Raw genomic sequence first — 13,119 nt, 5'->3', positions numbered from 1 at the left:
CATTTTATTCACATGTTAATTTGGGGGAGAGTTGGCGTTTGTATCTTTCCATTTATTTAGGGTTTATTTTTACATCTGTCATAAGAGTTAATGGTTATTTTCTAGTGAGTTTCTATTTTTATCGCTAAATGTTTTATGGTATTTTTTATGAGTAGACCATTTTCCTCATATTCATTCAGAAAGAGTTGGGTTTTGTATATTCATTTGATGCTATTAATACTTGGCTAGATTAGAATCTCTTAGATTTTCAAGGCATGTAATCATCAGCAAATATAGGCTTTCTGCATCCCTCCCCCTGGTTTATTACTTTATTTTCTTATGCCATTTGGTGGAACCTCTACAAATTATAGAAAAATAATGGTACTACCAGACATCCGTGTTTTGTCCTTGATTTTAATGTAAATTGTTCTATTGAATCTCCATTTAGAATCATGCTATAGTTTTGGAGTATCTTTATCATATTATAGCTCTCTCTATTCCTGTTTAACTCATCTATTTATTCCTATGATTCCTTTTTAAAATAATATTTGTTGTAATGAATAAAATTTACATAGATTCTTAAAGTGTAAATAAAGTATAAAAAAAACTTTGTTGAGATTTAATTCTTATAATTCAGTTCAGTGGTTTTTAGTATAGAGTTGTGCAACTCTCATGACATTCAATTTCAGAATGTTTTTATCACCTCCCTCCAAACCCCAAAACCAGTCAGTTCTTTTCCTCCTTTCTTCCAGTCTTTGGTGACCACTATCTACTCTGTCTTTGTAGATGTATTTGCTCTAGACATATTGTGTGTGTGTGAGTTAGTCACTTCAGTTGTGTCTGACTCTTTGCAACCCCATGGACTGAAGCCTGCTAGGCTCCTCTGTCCATGAGATTCTCCAGGCAAGAATACTGGAATGGGTTGCCATTGACATTTTATATAAATAGAATCAAATAATATATGGCCTTTTGTGACTGACTTCTTTGACTTAGAACAATATTTTCAAGAGTTACCCATGTTGGTACCCATATCAGAACTTGACCCCGTTTTATGGCTGTGTAATATTCCACTGTATGATATACCACATTTTATTTATCCATTCTTCAGTTTCAGGGCATTCAGTTTCAGCCAATTGTTTTCATATTTGGCTGTTAGAAATAATGCTTCATATACAGTTTTTGTGTGGATGTTTGTTTTTCACTTCTCTTGGGTGTATACCTAAGTGTGAAACTGCTGGGTCATTGATCACTTTATAGTTAAGATTTTGAGAAACTACCAGACTGTTTTCCAAAGTGGCTGTCTCATTTTAACTTTCCCACTAGCAGTGTATGAGGAGTTTCTACACCATCACCAGTGCTTGTTGTTTTTTTGTGTATAGCCATCCTGGAGAATCATAATGATTTTTAATCCTTTAAAATTTTGTGTTGTGAGCTAGAATTTGATACCTCTGTCTCTAATCACATATCCTTTCTTTTCTTTTTTTAAAACATGGTTTAGGAAGAACAGTTAGAAGCTATATTGTCAGCAGCAATCCAGACAAGTTCTCTGGGACTTTTGACAGGGTGTATCAAAAGATGGATAACAGAAGGTAAGATTATGATTTTTAACAATTGAAAAATGCTTTGTAGTTTTAAAATTGTCAATTTACTGTTGGTGGGGCGTGGTTAAGTTAACTTTATTTTGAGATGATTGTGGTTCACATGCAATTATAAGGCATTCACAGTGTACCCTTATCCTCCATGAATGATAAGATGTGGCCCATCTCTAGTATTATATCACATATAGGACTTCTCTTCTTACTCTTTGATAGCCATGCTTACTACCGTTAGCCCCCACCCCATTCCTGATGCCCAGCACCCATTCATTTATTGTCTGTTTCTGTAATTTTTTCATTTCAAAAGTGTCCGTAAACGGAATCCGACAGTATGTAACCTTTTAGAGTTGACTCTTTTTCACTCAGAAAAGTTCTCTGGGGATTCAAGCTGTATGTATTACTCTGTTTACAATTACACTTCACACACACGTGTTGTTTTGATTCTGACCATTTGATAAGTTGAAGGCATCATGCTGCTTTACTCAAAATATTTCAATATGTTTCCTTCTAAGAACAAGGATATTCACTTAACACTTTGGAGTTAGAAAAATCAGGAAAATTAATATTGATACATGCTATTATCTAATCTGTAGATTCTGTTGGAACATCACTAATTGCCCCAGTAATGTCCTTTGTAACATTTTTAGGGAGAGGGAATTCAGAATCCCATCCAGAATATATATTTAGTTTTCATGTTGTTTTACTCGCTCATAATATTGTATAATTCTTAAACATTTGTCTTTGAAGAAATTGACATTTTTAAAGAATCTGGGCCTATTACTTTGTAGCCTGCCTTTCAAGTTGTGTTTGCTGATATTTCCTCATGATTAGATTTAGATTTTACATTTTCCATAGCAGCATCACGTAAATGGATGTGCTCCCTCACGTGATACCTTGAGCACAGATGCAACCAGTTTGTCTCCATCAGTGTTGATGTTAATGTCGCTCACTTGGTTAGGGTGGTTTTTGTCAGGTTTCTTCACTGAAAAGTTTCTATTTTTTTTTTTGTAATTAGTAACCATTCTTCATTTTCCCCTTCCATATTTACAAATAAGAACAACCAAATTCTGCTGCTAATTTACGGTTTGTTCTTGAATGGACGTGGAATAAAGTGGTTCTCACAAAAGAGGAATTTGACAGACTATGTAAGTATTATATAAAAAAAACTAATATTGTTTATGTTTTGAGTACATAACAATAAATTTTTAATTATTTTGAAGTTGCAGACTCTTTGAAGAAGTCCCAGAAACTATTTCATTTTATATTAGAGTGAAAAAATTATTTTTTTGATCAAGATTTTGCAGCAGATTGTTTAAATTGGCAACATGTTAGGCATGTTCACAGTAACAAATTTCAGAATTATATCTTTTAATCTTAGGCATTTAATTTATAAGATATGCTGATGATGGAGTAAAGAGAATATGCCAGTTAACCTCTGAGCTTTATTCATTTTCTATTTAAAATACTTAAGAGTATAAAGAAGCAGAATAGTAGGGCAAAAACTCAAATCACCTCTTGTCTTCTACTAATATGTCATGAGTCATATCAAGTTATTTATTAGTCTTTTTTACACTTCGAGTTTTAAAATATGCTGTGAATATTAAAAACCCATTATGTCCAACTAGTGCAAAAATATTAAAGGTAATATATGATTGCCCTGTGCATGAAAGTAAATTTTAAGTTTATTTAGAAGTATATGTGCATTTGTTATTACTGTTATGTCTTGATGAGTGAACAAATTGAACCTTAAAAAAAGTTATTCTTAGCAGAGGATTTTTTTTAACCTACAAAATTTGATAGGAAGATATAGGGTTCTGTATAGTGTTTTTGTTGTTGTTTAGTCACTAAATTGTGTCCAAAAATGCATTTGTGAACTCAGCCTTAAGCTTGAAATGAGAGGACAGCTAAGTCTACAATACGTTATAGCAAGCATGCAGTTATATTGTATTAAGTCTCTGGATCTTAATTTCAGTGTCTCACTTTTTCAAAGACTAGAGGTGGAAGAAAGAGTTCTTATAAAATAATAATCACACAGTAACATAGTACTGATTTCTAGTGAATCTGAAGTTGAATCTTTATCACTTTTGTCTGCTCACCTCATTCTGCATTTTTTTAAAATAGAATTTGTAACTGTCCTTTCTATATTCCTTGAGGATATTTGTCATTTGAAGCTTGTCTTTTTAAATCTGATAATGTATAGAATAATTCTATGATTAAAGGAATTTGAGATATTTTGCATTTATTATTTTAATTAAGTCAAGATTTAGTGTGTCAAAACTAATCTTGTCTTTTTTTCCTGAAAGGTACACCTTTATTTGATGGTTCATGTCGTTTCATCGATCCACAAACTATACAGTCTCTCCAGCAGTGCCATTTACTTCTTAGCAATCTTAGTACAGTCTTAAGCTGTTTTGCAACTGAGGCCCACGACATCACTGAGAGAGGTGTGCTCCTTGTCTTACGTAAATGAATGTTTCATCGACTTTTGCTTCTTGACTTTGGGACAGAATACATTTCCTATGCATTAGATGGATTACTGGGCAAAGAGGCCATTATTTCTCAAATGCTAGATTTTTTTTTTTTCCAAATGAAAAGCTACGGATATTATTAGATGAACCATGAGTTCATGATTTAAAAAGGTTGGGAAATTGAGGATTTAAGGATTGTTAAGGCAGCATATTAGTGGTAGAACTTCAGATTTTTAAATTATATTTAAGTTTTTATGCATAGAGTTGGTCTTCATCATTTTTCTCCTCTGGTTTTCCATTGAAACAAAATAGCCAGTTTCATATAAAGGCCTGGTTTGAACAGCCTGTATTAATGATACTGTACTAGTTTGTTTTAATGTATAAATCTGATTATTGAAATTAGCTAAATGGTAGTATAGCTAATATGGAAGCATATTTACTTAAAATGTCTATTTTAGTCATTGAGTTAGTTTAGCAGTTTGGAGATTATTTGTTCAAGCTAAATTTGTTTAAAAATACATGCATATTGTTTAAAATCACCAAGTAGTTACTGTTTTTGAAAACTATAGAGTGGCTTGATTTTTCATTTGTGGTTGATAAATTGAAAACTAAAGAACTGATTTCAACTCTTCACAGGTCTTACGGATTTAAGCAATAAGTACATGGTTACCCAACTCATCTGTCAGTATGCACAAGTGGTTCTTTGGTTCTCTCATTCTGGCCTTTTACCAGAGGGCTTAGGTAAAATATTTCCTAATCCATAAATATTAATGGAAACGTTCTTAAATGTTTATAATTTTGTTGTCCTGTTGTTGGGGTTTCCTTTCTTCTGCCGCTCTCTTGTGTTTTCTTTTATTCTTGCCTTCTTTCCTTGTATTCTCTTTGTGCCTTCAGTGCTTCACCCACGCCTCATGTTTGCATGCATGTTTGTTGGGTTAAAAAAAAAGAACATTTGACAAAACATGGCTTCTGAAGATGAGTTCAGTGATATCACCAGCTATAATTTAGATCCATAGAAGTATGAGTTTAAAATCTAATTTGTCCATCTTTTTCTCTTCAAGGTTCTTTTAATATGGTTATTCACCAATACTTTTTGCCATCAATTACTTACCCCATTTTATCTAATAATTCATGCTAATACCAGGAATTAGAGAATTTGACTTTTACTGCGTTTGTGTAGAACAAAAGCCTCCAACTTCTTGTATTTCCAGGATTCACAGACTTAGAAGTGTATCTGCCACTGTGCATACTTACTGTTGATCTTATTCTTTCATAATTCTCTTAGATTTTTACTTGAACACATAGTGAATTTGCTTACTTTTAGATTATCATTTGTGCCTAAGGGAGTAAAATAATTTTCTGAAATAGTTTTTCCAGGGTCTTTAACTGGCATCCTGTTGTTAGAAGACTTTCTTGAGACACTCAGTTTTCTCATTTATGCGTCTGTTAATAAAGGGGTGTGCAGTGTTCTTTTATTACTTTAAGAAGCCTGCAACTTAAAGAACAGCATAAAATTGTAGTAAAATATCAACTATGTAAGTTTATGGGGAGTGTTTTGGAAACATCACTAGCTTTCTTCCAACTCTTATGAAACATCTAGATGACGCCGTGCAGTTGTCAAGGTTCTGCTACAACTACCCTGTGATTCAGAGTTACTACACCAGTCGTCGGCAGAGGTGTGAGCGCTCATCAAGGTACAGTGCATCCAGAGCCTTCAAAACCATTTAGAAGTTACTTGTATAAGGAATCAAAGCTTTCTCAGAGTAGAATTCATTATGTTATAAAGAAATGATTAAAGGGGTGGAATTCTCAGTAAAGTATATGAATTTGTTACCAGCATAACTATTTTAGTTGTAGTGTTTGCCTTGACCTACTGTTTACATCTTTATTTTAGAATTTGAATATAGCTATTTATTATTTCCTAAATCTATTTACCACATGATTGATTTATTGGAGGAGATTCTGTAATTTAAGTATACATTTTTCCTGAGTATTCTTATTCTGAAGAAGACTTGAAGCAACTGTTATTAAAGCTGAGACTATATCATGTTAGTTATTTTACATTCTTTGCATTAACATTTGCATTTCAGCACTTCATCCATTCTTTTCTTTATTGCCTTTATCTCTGTTTTCTTTAAATATAAACTCCCCTTTCCCCTTAAATAGATATGTGATTGGGTCTTTCGAAATAAAGATATAAAAGTAATAAAAGAAAAAAAGAGTAATGTTTTACAGCCATGACTCTACCTTGGAATTATAAATAGCCTTCTTCCTTAAGTTGGAATGACAGAATTGTAGAGTGGATTATAACATTTAGAGCAGTTATTTCCAAACCTTGATTCCAGGTTTGTTGTCAGAATCACTTGGAAACCTGTACAAAGTTGTGCATAGTTAGAGGATCCAGAATCTAATCTAGGATTAGACTAGAATAACTAATAACTAATCTAGGATAGTGAGCATAGACTTGGGATAAGGTATATTTAAAATTTCTAGATCTGTTATTTCCTAAGTGTATGTCCTTGAGCAGGTTGGATAAACTTTCTAATCCTATTTGTCACAAATTATAAAGTCAATATAAAGTAAATATAAAGATGAAATAAAATATATGCAAGGTACTTCTTTCAATGCCTTATTCAAGAAAATTTCATCAAATAAGTAGTAACTGCTGTTGTTGTTACTAATACTAGATGAGGAAACAGACAAGGTCAGTATCTGCTTATCACCTGTATGTGCTCAATAATATATATTAGGAGGGGATTAATGAGATTTAAAAACTAGTCCAGGTGATAAAACTGAAAGTGAAGCTTCTTGACTTTGAACTACAGTATTTACTTTCTCTATACTGAGATGTCATGCTCTTTGGTAGTTTGCTCAAGGTGGTAAAAAGTAAACAGCATTTTGCTGACTAGACCACTTTCTCCCCTGGAACCTGACCTTCACTAATTGACTTGGCTAATAACCAAACTTGAGGCTTCTTCAGGGTTTATCTGACTAAGTTTACTTGATGTCCGGATTTCTCATGATGGGATCCTGTCCTCAAATTTCTTCTGCCTTTGATAGTTGAGATCATTACTTTTAATTAAGAGTTTGGTGCTGGTTGTTTTGATAATAATAATTAGCACTAATGCTCAACATCCTTAATGTTGCCCTTATTGCAGAGGGAAGTGGAACCCTGATTGCTTGATGATTGATGGAATGATTTCGCAGTTAGGAGATCGAGTAGAGAAGTTGTGGAAACGGGATGAAGGAGGCACAGGAAAATACCCTCCTACTAGTCTACATGTAGGTTTGCAATAACACGATATCATTTAGTCTCAAAAGTTGGGCTGGGAGAGGGAGGAATGCTTAATTGGATTTTTCATACCTGGCATGGGCTTGGGAAAAACAGGGGACGTAAATGAATGAATATGTAAAATGCACTAAATTTTTTTTTAATAGGCGTTACTTGACATATACCTACTAGACAACATTACTGAAGCAAGCAAGCATTCTGTTGTATCCTTTAAAATTTTATCAAGTAATTCACATATTACCAAAGTCATACAATGTCAGAGTAGTAGGACCCTTATGCATCTAATCCAATCTCAGTTTCACATTTGAATTTGTTTTAAAGGAAAGATTCTTAATCCAGGACCTGTTGATTGGATTCAGATGGTCTTTCGTTAACCTTGAAACTGTGCAAAATGTTTATGTTTATTTTTCTAGAGATACAGTTTTTGGCTTTCATCAGACTCAAATGTGTCCAAGACATTCCCGAAGTTAAAGACAGCTCTAGAACATTGCTAGCAAGTGGTCATTCTCTAGGAGATTTTATGTGCTGGATGGGAAGGCATTAATTAATGCATTAGCTTAAATTACCTAGGTAGGCCTTGTGGTCTCTTAAATAAGATTTTTGTACTAATGTCTATTTCTTAGTCAAAATGCATAGTTTTATTCATAATTTATAAAATAAATAATGTGTTTGCTTAAACTGCCAGGGTTTGTTGGATAACTGGGATTTCATCTGTGGCTTTGTTTCTTAAATTTCTTAATCTGCTAACTTCAGTGAAGAAAGTATGCTTTAGTTCATCTCTTTGTGGTGCCTGTGTGCTAAGTTGCTTCAGTCGCGTGTGACCCTATGAACTGTAGCCCACCAGGCTCCTCTGTCCGTGGGGATTCTCTAGGCAAGAATACTGGAGTGGGTTGCCATTTCTTCCTCCAGGGGACAAAGTGCCTTTGCGGTGGTACTTAATACAGAATGAATAAAGTTTGTTGTGGGGTTGGCTCTACTGACATTTAATAAAACTGTCTTAAGCCTTTTTTCTGATATCTTCTATTGTTACCTATTGCAGTTATATATGTAGGAGTTTTTCTTTTTGTTTATTGTCCTTAATCCTCTTTTTTTTTAAAGACTATTTATTTGCTACTTGATATTATGTATTCCTTTCCAAACAAAACGGATACTTCCATTGAATCATTTCCAACTGCCTTTGCCATTTCTTGGGGCCAGGTTAAACTTATTCAAGGATTTTGGCTGATAGATCATAATGACTATGAGGTAAGTCTGTATAGTTCATTTAGAATGTTAAGCTTTTGTAAACTATTAGAATTTTAGGAAAAATACATTTAATATTAAAGATATGACATAGTCTACTTCCGGAGGTATTTTAAGGATTCAGTTTAATCAATACCTTCACCAAGCACAATTTCAGGCAACAAGAATATACAAAGATAAAATAGTTTAGAACCCCAAGAGCCTTATTGTCTAAAGAAGGAAACATACAATTACCAGTAGTGCAAATATAGTGATTTTTATGTTAGATATATTTGGTGTGTTGGGTGAACCAGAGAAGCCAGAATTTGACATTGATGTATGAAATTGGTGATGGAAAGATTTTATATACTCACTTGACAAGATCTCAAAAGTATGAGGCTTTTGATAAGGCTTTTATTTAAAATAAAATATATAGTAAAGTAGATATTTTCAGATATATTTAAACTGGTTTTAGTTTAATTTGTGTAGGTTTAGTATATTGCCTTTTTTTTTTTCAAAGTGCAAAGCATTATATTTAATCTACCAGTTTTCATTGTCATTTTTGCAGAGTGGTTTGGATCTTCTGTTTCACCCGGCTACTGCAAAACCTGTGTCATGGCAACACTCAAAGATTATTGAAGCCTTCATGAGTCAGGGTGAGCACAGACAAGCCCTCAGATATATTCAGACAATGAAGCCAACAGTGTCCAGTGGTAGAGATGTTATCCTTCACCTCACTGTTTTGCTTTTTAATAGGTAAGTACCTGTTTTGAAAGTACAATTGAACTCTTGGCCATGTATTAATAAAATGGAACTGGTGAAATAGAGCAATATATATTTTTACTTGGTTGCATTGCACAGTATTCTTATGTTCTTCATCTTCCATCATTGAGAAGAATGTAAAGCACCTTTTACCTAGAATAAGATGAATAAAAGAAGTAATGAGTGAAAGGGGAAATCAGACTGAGGTTTAAAAATTATGTTGGTTTCTACCTGGCAGTATTGACAGTTTTTTCCTTGGACAGTTGAGGTTTGATTATGCCGAGAAGCAGCCAGAAATAGAGAAAGAATGAAGTTTATGCTAAGTTAATAAATTATATTCTTTGACGGTATATTCCAGTGATGGTACTCTGATATTTTTGTTAGTCTTGATTGCTTGGGTGTTGCAGTTCTTTAATTTTGTTGTTGCATTATAGCAATACACAGTTGCTATAATAATTATATTTGTCGTGTATATGCTAACTGACAGTTAAGTGGCACGATTGGAAATACAGTGGTCTGGTTATTGGGTTTTCTTCATACCTAGGTAGTTGGGAAACTTGTTTGGGACTGGAACTTCTTAGATTGTAACTATTTTTATTTAATTCATACTGGTTTTTTGTTGAATCTTATTGGTTGAGTCATTTTATATTTTCTTTATATATTTAAAAATTGGCCATTTCTCACCCCAAATTGTCATTTATGAACCATACAGCTTTGAGGAGAGAGGATTGGATCTTTATATTTCAGACAGATCTGCAATTTAATAATAGACTTGTTAGACATTGAAACTTACAGTGTCCTCAAAAGTAATGGACTGCTAAAGTATTTAAAGTATTTGGCTCAGCTGAATAAATCAAGAATGAATATAAGAACAAAAAGTTGAAGAAGCTAAAGAACATAAATGCTTAATAAATGGGTTAAAGAGTTCTAGTACTTGATAATGTTTACAATAATGCAACCTTTATATAATGTAATTTCAAAACTGTATTTCTCAGGTACAGTAAAGCCTTGGTTATCTAGTCTCTAGAAAAATAGCATCATTAGGTGTCCTTTAAAGTAAGTGCAGAAGTTAAAACAAAGGGCCACTCAGAATGCCATTTGTGAGATAGCATGTTTTCAAATTCAATAAATGTTTAAAATAATTACTGAGGTGGTGTTCGGTTTTCTAGGTGTTGTGTGAATTTATATTAATTAATCTATATTTTAAAATGACAATATTGGAATAGTTACTGATTGTAACAGTTGACAGTCTTTTACTCAGATAGATCTGAATTTATACCTGAATTCTGCTACATTCTGAAATATGATCAGAAGCAGTTAAATTATCCTTTCTGAGCCCAGGTTTCCTCCTGGGTTAATAATGATTGCTTTGCAACATTTTGAGGTTTAGTTAAATGGCATAAGCATTATTGCAGTTGCAAGTAGTAGATCATTAGTAAATGGTGGTGAAAGTAAAAGTTGCTCAGTTGTGTCTGACTCTTTGAGAACCCATGGACTGTAGCTTGGCAGGCTCCGTCTGTGGAATTCTCCAGGCAAGAGTACTGGAGTGGGTAGCCGTTCCCTTCTCCAGGGGATCTTCCCAACCCAGGGATTGAACCTAGGTCTCCCACATTGCAGGGGGATTCTTTATGGTCTGAGCCACCAGGGAAGTCCAGTAAAGGGTGGTAGATTGAACCTTCTTGAGTTAACCATCATTGCATCATTTATTTAACTTTCCAGCCTAACTCCTGCCTGTATCCTCTACCACCTCTTCTTTATTAAGATCATCTTTCTCTTTCTGAGAAACCTTTATGCTGGTAGCTTTTCAGTTAATATGAGCTTTCTTTATGGACATACCATCACAGTTATGGCAAATAGATTTACCTAAAAGTAATCATGATGCACAGTACACGATAGCCTCAAAGTAACAGTTTCAGATTTTCAGCTCTTAACATTACGTATTCAGTCTTAGTAAAATAGAAGTACAATAGAGCTGGAAAACCTTTCTGTATAGGTGTAATCATCTTTATTCTTTCCACTTTCTGTGGGTTTCATTCTGCTGTGCTTTTTAACTCAAGTTGGTTTCTCATTTTCAACCTTTTATCTTTACTAACATAAAAATGTAAATCTGAATGTTCTGCATATTACTTTGGCATCATTCCACAATTTTTATGATTATTTTTTCTAAGTATTTTTAATTATCATTATGATTTTTTTCTTTCTGTATTATTTAGACACTTTAATGTACAAATACAGTTTAAAAAATTCTTTTCTCTCTTAATTGCATTGTGACTCCGTAATGTGATCTACACATGGAGCAGATGGCCAACACCGAAATCAGATTGATTATATTCTTTGCAGCCAAAGACAGAGAAACTCTATATAGTCAGCAAAAACAAGACCAGGAGCTGCCTGTGGCTCAGAGCATGAAATCTTTATTGCCAAATTCAGACTTAAATTGAAGAAAGGGGGGAAAACCATTAGAGCATTCAGATATGAGCTAAATCAAATCCCTTATGATTATACAGTGGAAGTGAGAAATAGATTTAAGGGACTAGATCTGATAGAGTGCCTGATGAACTATGGATGGAGGTTTGTGACATTGTATAGGAGACAGGGAGCAAGAACATCCCCAAGAAAAAGAAATGCAAAAAGGCAAAATGGCTGTCTGAGGAGGCCTTACAAATAGCTGTGAAAAGAAGAGAAGTGAAAAAGCAAAGGAGAAAAGGAAAGATATACCCATTTGAATGCAGAGTTCCTAAGAATAGCAAGGAGAGATAAGAAAGCCTTCCTCAGTGATCAGTGCAAAGAAATAGAGGAAAACAATAGAATGGTAAAGACTAGAGATCTCTTCAAGAAAATTAGAGATACCAAGGGAACATTTCATGTAAAGAGGGGCTCGATAAAGGACAGAAATGGTATGGACCTAACAGAAGCAGAAGATATTAAGAAGAGGTGACAAGAATACACAGAAGAACTGTACAAAAAAGATCTTCATGACCCAGATAATCACGATGGTGTGATCACTCACCTAGAGCCAGACATCCTGGAATGTGAAGTCAAGTGGGCCTTAGGAAGCATCACTACAAACAAAGCTAGTGGAGGTGATGGAATTCCAGTAGAGCTATTTCAAATCCTGAAAGATGATGCTGTGAAAGTGCTGCACTCAATATGCCAGCAAATTTGGAAAACTCAGCAGTGGCCACGGGACTGGAAAAGGTCAGTTTTCACAGCAATGCCAAAGAAGGCTCAGACTACCACAAAATTGCACTCATCTCACACGCTAGTAAAGTAATGCTTAAAATTCTCCAAGCCAGGACTTCATCAATGTGTGAACCGTCAACTTCCTGATGTTTAAGCTGGTTTTAGAAAAGGCAGAGGAACCAGAGGTTGAATTGCCAACATCCGCTGGATCATGGAAAAAGCAAGAGAGTTCCAGAAAAACATCTATTTCTGCTTTATTGACTATGCCAAAGCCTTTGACTGTGTGGGTCACGATAAACTGGAAAATTCTGAAAGAGATGGGAATACCAGACCACCTGACCTGCCTCTTGAGAAACTTGTACGCAGGTCAGGAAGCAACAGTTAGAAGTGGGCATGAAACAACAGACTGGTTCCAAATAAGGAGTACGTCAAGGCTGTATATTGTCACCCTGCTTATTTAACTTATATTCAGAGTACATCATGAGAAGCGCTGGGCTGGAGGAAGCACAAGCTGGAATCAAGATTGCTGGGAGAAATATCAATAACCTCAGATATGCAAATGACACCACTCTTATGGCACAAAGTGAAGAAGAACTAAAGAGCCTCTTGGTGAAAGTGA

General features: G+C 34.3%; 1 protein-coding gene across 2 annotated transcripts in view; it reads left to right on the top strand.

Annotated features, from left to right (window-relative positions):
• AHCTF1 (AT-hook containing transcription factor 1) overlaps positions 1-13,119 on the top strand; it is an 88,413-nt gene that overhangs the window by 39,572 nt on the left and 35,722 nt on the right. For both annotated transcript variants that reach the window (XM_040263622.1, XM_040263623.1), the window contains exons 13-21: positions 1,478-1,568; positions 2,630-2,719; positions 3,878-4,018; positions 4,679-4,783; positions 5,643-5,736; positions 7,201-7,324; positions 7,481-7,537; positions 8,433-8,579; positions 9,124-9,311. In XM_040263622.1, the coding sequence (XP_040119556.1) occupies positions 1,478-1,568; positions 2,630-2,719; positions 3,878-4,018; positions 4,679-4,783; positions 5,643-5,736; positions 7,201-7,324; positions 7,481-7,537; positions 8,433-8,579; positions 9,124-9,311 (1,037 nt within the window). The remainder of the gene's footprint in view (positions 1-1,477; positions 1,569-2,629; positions 2,720-3,877; positions 4,019-4,678; positions 4,784-5,642; positions 5,737-7,200; positions 7,325-7,480; positions 7,538-8,432; positions 8,580-9,123; positions 9,312-13,119) is intronic.

This window comes from Oryx dammah, unplaced genomic scaffold (assembly GCF_014754425.2).
Source record: "Oryx dammah isolate SB20612 unplaced genomic scaffold, SCBI_Odam_1.1 HiC_scaffold_21, whole genome shotgun sequence".
Lineage (NCBI taxonomy): Eukaryota > Metazoa > Chordata > Mammalia > Artiodactyla > Bovidae > Oryx > Oryx dammah.
The sequence above is the reverse complement of the archived record's forward strand: the minus strand, read 5'-3'. Positions and strand labels throughout refer to the sequence as shown.